Genomic DNA, 9,298 nt, shown 5'->3' with positions numbered 1-9,298 from the left:
TGTGTGTGTAAATATAATATTAATACCTTATCAACTAAAACTATAGGAATATAGTCCGTTTCTGATTGTATAATGTAATTAAATTAAACAAAAATAACACAAGTAATTTTGAAGCCTATTTAAATGCTAAATAGTCTTTCTGATAATTTCATCACACTAATGTAATGAAATCACAATAATAATAGCGCTTGTCCATTATTAGATTATTAATATTTTTAAACCAAATTAAAACACTACGAGTACCTAAATTCTACAGCATTAGTATATAGACGAATATGTTTTTTTAAATCCACTAACAATAACAACTTTGTGGAGTGAATAAAAAAAGTGTATACATATTTACATTTATTTTTAATACTTCAGTAATAACTAATATTTACATTTAACCGATAGGCAATTCTTATTATATTGAAAGTGCGCTAATGCGCTATAGATAAAAAATAGTTAGTAACATTATATATTAATATATCTAACACGCGTAAGAAAATAATTTAGAAATCAATCCGTACGATCAACAGTGTTTATTTATTTATTCATTTATTTATGTATATAAGCTATATATGCGATAAATAATCATTTTTTTTTTAATATTCAAACTAATACATTTTATAAGCATTAAACTTTACAAATATCGAAAAAAAAAATATGGTAAAAATATTGAACACAATGTATAGAACAAACTGGGCAAGATATCGCATAGGTTTGTTATGTAGTACCTATACCTATAACTAATATACGAAAGTTCTATGGTTAGAAATATTTATTTTCCCATACGTAAACACAAACAAAACAATATAACAGACTCGTTTTGTGAAAATGACCGTTAATATAATATAATATAGGTATATAAATGTCTAAAGCGAAAGTTCCCAAACTCAACTTGCCGTTTCTGGTGTCCTATGTTCTGGTTATTTATTATTATTATATATATATATTATATCCCTCTATTTGGTTTTCTAACGAACTATTTAAACGACTAAAACATTGTTTTCAGAGTTCTCGGCGAATACGTCGAAACATATCGGAATTAGAAGCAAAACAAAAACACAAACATGCACTTACGTACACGCACACACACACACACACACATACTTGTACGTATAATATGTTATACCGTTTATATATTATTTATGTGTACGGCGTGAAATATCGAAAAGAAAAAAAAAATCAAAAATAACGTTCGTTCGAAATACATGTGTTGTGGGCGCGGCGCGGCTTGCCGTTGGGAGGATCTACGAGTGTGCATGTATATGTATACGTGCGTGAAATAAATAATCGGTGGTCGCGGTGTGCGCCGGCCCAACGCTCAGCCGCGTCTGTCCGCGCGACGACCGCCGGGGCCTGGCGAAACTCGCTCTTTGGGCCGTCGTCACCGCCGCGTGCTGGGAGTAGGGACCGCGCCGCGCGCGCGCGCGCGTGTATGTATGTGTGTGTGTGTGTGTGTGTGTGTTTGTGAACGAGAGAGTGTGACAGAGAGAAAAAATAACGCCGCACGGGTACCCGTTGCGCGCGATAGAGAGAAAAAAAGCGAGACATACGAAAAAGAAATAAAAAAAAAAAGGGAAGGAAATCTCGAACGCTCTCGCGCTCCTCCTCCGCCGCCGCCCCGGATCGCGGGTATCCCCCTACAACCGCGCGCGCGCTGGTCAGAGAGAGAGAAAACAACAACAAAATATTTAAAAAGAAAGAAAACACACACTCACACGCGTGCAGGCATACACGTGTATACCTGTACACACACGTCACACATACACACACACACACACGCGCGCGCACACACACCTGTATACCCGGGCGTATATAATATAATATGTATTATACGAGGTGTACCTACCTCGCGCGCACACACGCACGCCCGCACGCACGCACACACGCACGCACACGCCTATCCCTACTATATGGGCTTTCGACACCCCGATATATTATAAAAGACCAAAAGAAGTACTCTCCCACGATTATTTTCAAAAGTGATCCCAACTCTTCGATGCCGACGCACGCGTCTCTTGCGTAAACACTGACTCTGCAGAGTACACACTTGCGCTGTTATATACTGTATCACATATTGTTATATTATTATTATATATCCACCATCGCCGTCACCATCGACCATCACCATCGCCATCGATATTATAATATATCACCAATAATAATATCGTATAGATTGTTATTATTTTCGCGCGCTCGCCGTTATAATATATATTATCAATAATTGCAGTCGGGAGTGATTTTTCGAAAAAATAAATAAAAAAAAAGTCGTTTCACATAATATTGTTTTATATAATATATCCATCCGATACATAATATATAAATATTGTATTTTAATATTTTCACCGTCCGCCATACGCACGTCGCCCAACACAATACGTCTCCTCGCCCGTTCGCCCGTTTTGTTCGCACCACCGGGTACATCGGCTCTCCGCGCGGCGGAGGCGGCGCGAGATGACGGCCGAGATCATGTCCGACGGCGGCGGATACAGCCGGGAACTGTGGCTGAACGCGGTCGCCGCGGCGCTGGGTCTGACCTACTCGGCGTACCAGCAGCTGCGGGCCGCCAGGACGCTGCCACCCGGGCCGTGGGGCGTACCGTTCTTGGGGTACGCGCCGTTTTTGTCCAACCACTGCACGTACCTCAAGTACAACGAGCTGGCCCGCCGGTACGGGCCCATATGCTCGTTTACGCAGCGCGGCAACACCGTCATACTTCTCAGCGACCACAAGCTCATCAAGACCGCGTTCGACATGAAACAGATCACCGGCCGGCCCAACGACGGGTACATGGACATCATCGGCGGATACGGTAAGTCGCTGTTTAATTCGCCCGTTTCTATAATAATAATAATATGCGTTTTGTATTGCTCAATCCACGTGGACTTCGAAGGTCTTTTATTTTCGGACGTTATTACGACGACACGACCGACGTATATATGTGTGTATAATGTAATAATTGATTGTACCCGAACATAAAATTATATTAGTAATCTTTACCATGGGTTTTTTTTTCTCGTCATCGTTTCATCGTAAATCGACTTTTTAAATGCATATTATTAATATTATAATATTATGTCGTGTACCGATGTAAGCTATTAACTTTTTTTTTAAATTTTTTATTCAAATAAAATATATACGCGTGTCCTCGAGATGACGAGATATCATGCACGTTGAATATAATATTTTGAAACTGTGTCGCAATTTTTTTTGACATACTATACGCCGGCACAATATTAATTATTAAATAATCACGTGGCCCGTACTGTTGCTACTGCCACTACTATACTGCAACTATTACTACTACTACTACATTACACAACGTGTACGGACACGCGAATAATGGCTAGAATAATAATAATAATAATAATAATAATAAAATACTGTATGTCATTTCCATACCGACCAGACTTGTTATTAGAAACGTTACTTTTTATGTACAGGAGCGGTAAATAGTACTGGGAAGTTATGGGAGTCGCAAAGGAAGTTTTTGCACTTGGTACTTCGACACATGGGGATGACGTTCACGGGCCACAACAGGTTGAACATGGAAAACAGAATAATGGTAAGTAACGTCATATCATTAATACATAAATACTATACTTCGTAAAAACTAATATTGTACACGATAACCAATATTTTCGAAATTTTAATATAATAAAATCAATACGCGTATATGAGAGATTTCAGTGTACCGACGTTTGTTAATTAATAAAAATGCAATTTAATTTTAACGTACGCTTATTATTATTAATTAATTTTTTTTTTACACAGATCGAAGTATCGACGTTAACGGAAACATTTCACAAGGCTTGTGGTAAACCAATAGATCTAAATGCTGGTTCGTTATGTCTGGCCATCACCAACGTAATTAGTTCATTGACGATGAGTGTTAGATTCGAACCGAACGACCCGCGCTTCGAGCGGTACATGCACATGGTCGATGAAGGTTTCAAGCTGTTCGGCATGTTGAGGCCGGTGAGTTTGTTTTTGCCGAGACGTCATATTAATGACGAACGAAACATACAGGAAAAAATCAAGAATAACCATCGAGAAATCGCCGGATACTTTCAAAATATTATCGATGAACACAGGAGTACATTCGATCCGAATTGCATTCGAGACCTGGTCGACGCTTACTTGTTGGAGATAAAACGCTCCCAGGAAGCCGGCACGATGGATCAACTATTTCAGGGTTTGGATCCAAACCGGCAGGTCCAGCAAATTCTCGGTGACTTGTTTTCGGCCGGCATGGAGACTATTAAGAATACGATTTTGTGGGCCATGGTGTACATGCTCCATTATCCGGATGTGATGACCAAGGTGCAAGACGAGATCGATTCGGTTGTGGGTCAATATAAATCGCCAGTGCTCGACGATTACCCCAATTTACCATATACACAGGCTACCTTATACGAAGTACTGCGGAAATCGAGTATCACGCCTTTGGGCACGACACACGCAACAACCAGGTAAATTGTTTATTCTCGTTTCGTATATGTAACACGGTCGTCAAATATTATATTATACGTGCGAGCATTTCACGAAGTGTTGTATTGTTTTAACAGTGATGTAACACTCAATGGTTATCATATACCGACGGGCGCTCAAATCATACCTTTACAACACTTTGTACACAACGACCCGAACTTATGGGACGAACCGGAGGCGTTTAAGCCGGAGAGATTTATAAATGCCGAAGGCAAAGTGAAAAAACCCGATTGTTTTTTACCTTTCGGAGTCGGTAAGCTATTATATTTTTTTCTAAATACATAATACAATATATTATCGTATACTATATACACATAATATGCATAATAAATGTACCTATGTGTTATAAATTATAAGTGATATTTTATGAAATAGTAATTAATTGTTGCATTTTTTTTTTTTTTTTTTTTATAAAAGGTCGGAGAAAATGCCTGGGTGAGACGTTAGCTCAAATGGAACTATATTTGTTCTTTTCGACCTTGTTACACGAATTCGATGTATGTCTACCTGATGGTGACGAATTACCTAGCATGGATGGTCAAGTCGGTATCACACTGACTCCACAATCGTTCAGGGTCGTCATGAAAGCACGCCACAAATAGATTTAATTTTTACTTTTTTATTCTCAGATCCTCTTACTTAGGTTGTTTATGTATTTTTAATGGAATATTATGTATTTATTTGAGTAATATTCCATAATAATTGTTTAGTTTAAAAATGTTTTATTATTTATTTACCAACTTTGTACGTGGTTCCCTATAAATTATATACATTTTCTAACATTTAATTTAAGACCATACTATTTATTGACTAGCTAGTTTAGTTTAATTTATACTGTTATATAAAATAAAAATTGTATTTGTTTATTTAAAGTAGTTAGAAGTGCATGTTTTCCTATTGATATGTTTATGTACTTAGTGCCATATACCATTTTTTGTAAAAAATATTTGATGTAGTGTTTTATTTCGTATTAAGGTATAATTGTTATTTTTTTTATATTACCAATGTACAAGCAACCTATTAAAATTAAATGTTATATGTTTTTGTCAATCACTTGTTATATTAATTTACTTCAGGGGAACTATTCATGCAACTAATATGACACGAATGACATCTTATTTGACTAAGAACTATTAAATCGTTTCAAATCGGAGCTGTCCAAGGTTTAAAATTATTTTTCAACATCAGTTTCCTTGTTTAATAGTTAATACCACATAGTTTTTAAGCATATACACTTAGATCTTATCCGATAAATTACCAGTAAAAGTGTGTGAGAAAGTACTTTGAACCTCAGAGAATCTACACTGTAGAGTTAATAATATAAAACCTACAGTTATAAATATATATATATTATACATATATAAATATATAGTACCTACGTCAATGGTAAAATTAAACTTTTTAAGTTACATGCAAATGTTGTTCACAAGTGCAAAACAAAAACACGGTTTATAGAGTCAAAATTAAAATGATGAATTTTGTCGTTGTAAAAAAGGCTACAATGCTATTAAACATAAAAAAAAACACTCGTTTATCCCCAACCGCTGAAAGCAATGATGAATCCGTCGCATTCGAAAAGCAATTCTGAGCTAATTTTGGTTTACATATTATGTTTATAATCTTAATTCACTTACAATTTACAAGAATAATATAGAATAGTAACTTATAAGTTACTAATTACTTATTGAAGACTTATCATTTTAACTAAACACGAATTAAAGAGTATCTAATATAAGTAAAGTGTAATTGAATAAAAAAAAATTCAATTTAAAAAAACAATGTATTTTATTTTTATTTCAATACATGCAGCGGCCTAAAGTACAGAATATAAATTTAACATAACTAAATGTATTGACATCGATATTAAAGTTAACAAACAATAATTATTATTGGGATTTTTTAGTTCTGGTTAGAATAATAATGTATATTAATATATTATATTATATAGTTAACCTTGTATTCAATTTCCAGGTCTTGATACATAAAAATGGCGAATTTTACATAAATAAAACGTAAAGAAAACAGAAAAATAACCAAAATTAAAAATTCGTTACTTAATAATATTTCATTGTTTTGTTTACAATATTCTGTTAAAAAATGTTCTTAGTGCTTAATCAAAAATAATTGCCTTTTTAGGAGTATTTTATTGATAACATTTTCAATCGACAAAGTATATGATTTCTCATTGCTTTTATTGAGAATTCATTGTGTATTAGAAGTAAAATATACTTTTTAGTGGTAAATCGCACTTTTTAATCAAAATCTGCTTTTAAATCGTAACTTCAAGTTGTTCGCATTTGTTTATAAATTTCTACTACTTATCTCAACGAACTTAACATGTACACTTAAGGTTTGAAAATTAATGACAGTGTAATAACTATAACATGTGCGCAATGTAAATAAGTAACTTTATTTTCTATTTCAAAATATACTATAAAAAAACCATTAATATATCAATTTGTATCCTAAAGCAAAGTACACTTGTCTTATTCAGGAGACGAGAGTTCTTCAAAAAATGTTTAACTAAACTAATTATTAGGTATTAAATATGCATACTAATCTACATATGATTAAATAGGAATTTAACAACAGATTATTTTAAATTTTAAATAATCTAAAAAAACTAACCTCCTTTATTTCTATGATTATAAAAATATATTTAATATTGGATTAATTATTAAGCATAACATTTATACTCAGACACTTATATTTTGTTCTGTATATAGAAAATCACTATGTTCAATACAACATAAATTATATTTTTATGGCGTTGTAACGGTTTCAAATGAATTTGAAAAACAAAATAGTTGAGTATTAAAGTATTCATAGATACTAGATAGTAATTATATTTTAATCTTACTAGTTACTAATATCAGTTTTGTATTTGACCTCTAATATAAGTACATACTATAAAAGTACATCGTCAGAAAAAGTCAATAGGAGTCAAACAGCTTTTCTATTTTATAGTATTTCAATATACGATATAAAATAAATATTATTACCATGTTTTTCGAGCTTACATACATTAACAACATTGTTGATGAACAGCTGAAATAGCTAATATTATCATTATTTTAGTAATTTCCAAAGAAAATTCTTTGGTAAATGAACATTTTAGTATTGACGTTCTTAACATTATACTTATCTAGACTTATAGGCATTAAATATCTATCGTTAGGCTTTCTACCTGATGTTATGAATTATAATAATGTAAATTTGTATAATGTACCTGTAACAAATTGTGCCTCATTGTTCATTTAATTGTAATTGTATCGTTTACAAATGTTAATGCATTTGCATTAGAATGAGCAAAATTTGTTTAATTTTCGTAAATTTTAATATTTTTTATAATTATTATATACCGTATGCATAATTAATTAAAACATAAATTAATTTTACTATAGTTAAATACGTACCGTATACATAGTTGAATACGTACACATATAATAATATTAATGGTATAAAATGGTAAAATAAAATAATAATAATATTATTATATCATTATTAGGTACAAATAACAGATAACAATTAAAAGAATAAGTATAATATCTCGTAAGTAGTATCATAATAATTTGCAGTACTTACCTAAACTGAAATTACGGTGCATTTGCGTATATTTTGTATATGCGGTGTACTTAGATCGTTTATAGAATTCGATAAAAACACATGAACAAAATGCGTTCCAATGACATAGTATTCATAAATTTGTAAATCGTAATTTTATACAACACATAACATAACCCTAGTGGCCTACCTAACGTGTATAAATTTATAATAAGAATGAAAAATGTCTTGTTTTTTTTTTAATGCTCATTTGGGTTATTGGGCGAAAAAAACCTGTTATTTAAATTTGACCATCGACTATTTTATATCATAATTTTAAGGGTAATAAAGAAAATACTTCAATATTCTTCGTAAAATAAAAATATATAATATATAACTGATACTCTATTAATCGATTCTTATATATATATATATATATATATATTCTTTGCCATCCTCTAAATTACTTAAATCATAATATTATTAATAATAGTATATTTAAAATTTTAGATCCTATTTCAACTGGTGAGACGGAAATCCCATTAATTTTTATAACTTACACTATTATTACAAATATCTTGTATTGTTTTTGACCAATCTAAGTGCATGCTTAAAATAGTATTGATTACTCGTGTATTGATTAAAAACTGATTTTTAAGGCTAGATAATAGATTATATCACGATAATATTCAAATTCGTATTATTCGTACGTTTTAAATAATTTTTAAATTCTTTACTTGTAAGAACTACAAGTTATATGGTGTAATAGTATAACTAGTATAAGCATTATAAATCGATCATGTGCCGTTTTTCAATTAATCTACCACCGGACGTAATTTGTAAAAAAAAAATAATTATCATGAATTATGTTAATTGATAATTATAAAAACACTAAATGGCAGACACCGTGAGACGTAGTAAATACAGTAAATATAACCTATATACATAACTGACTAACTGACCAGACCGGTCATGTTTACGTTATTAATTATTACTTATTATGTACCTATAGTATTACAATTTAATTGGACATAATACTTCCTACATTAATGGAATAATTTTCCCGCCAGAAATGCATTACACACATCATGAATTATTAATTAATTAATTTGTATACAAACACGGATAAAATGAACAAAAATCGTTCACAAAAACACACTCACTCGCACTCATTCAGTGGTTTAGTGATAGGTTCAATTATATTATAATTAGCGGATGATTCGTTTTACCTGTGTGTAGTACTGTAGTTATTGATGTCTTCGAAGCAAATTTCAAATAA

At 32.2% G+C, this 9,298-nt stretch overlaps 1 protein-coding gene across 1 annotated transcript; it reads left to right on the top strand.

The window, feature by feature from the left end:
* Positions 1 to 1,946: 1,946 nt before the first annotated feature.
* LOC132920890 (cytochrome P450 18a1-like) lies at positions 1,947 to 5,526 on the top strand. Its single transcript, XM_060983616.1, has 5 exons — positions 1,947 to 2,797; positions 3,429 to 3,550; positions 3,760 to 4,457; positions 4,554 to 4,729; positions 4,894 to 5,526. The coding sequence occupies exons 1-5, from the start codon at positions 2,440 to 2,442 to the stop codon at positions 5,076 to 5,078; spliced, it is 1,539 nt and encodes a 512-aa protein (XP_060839599.1). The 5' UTR covers positions 1,947 to 2,439; the 3' UTR covers positions 5,079 to 5,526.
* The last annotated feature ends 3,772 nt before the right edge of the window (positions 5,527 to 9,298 follow it).

This window comes from Rhopalosiphum padi, chromosome 2, assembly GCF_020882245.1.
Source record: "Rhopalosiphum padi isolate XX-2018 chromosome 2, ASM2088224v1, whole genome shotgun sequence".
Classification (NCBI taxonomy): Eukaryota; Metazoa; Arthropoda; class Insecta; order Hemiptera; family Aphididae; genus Rhopalosiphum; species Rhopalosiphum padi.
This window is presented reverse-complemented; position numbering and strand designations above follow the sequence as displayed.

Excerpts from the sequence above, each read along its gene's own strand:
- LOC132920890 (XM_060983616.1), top strand. The coding sequence starts at position 2,440 with ATGACGGCCGAGATCATGTCCGACGGCGGCGGATACAGCCGGGAACTG. Across the intron at positions 2,798-3,428 it reads GGACATCATCGGCGGATACG|GAGCGGTAAATAGTACTGGG; the intron begins GTAAGTCGCTGT and ends TTTTATGTACAG. Across the intron at positions 4,458-4,553 it reads ACGACACACGCAACAACCAG|TGATGTAACACTCAATGGTT; the intron begins GTAAATTGTTTA and ends TTGTTTTAACAG.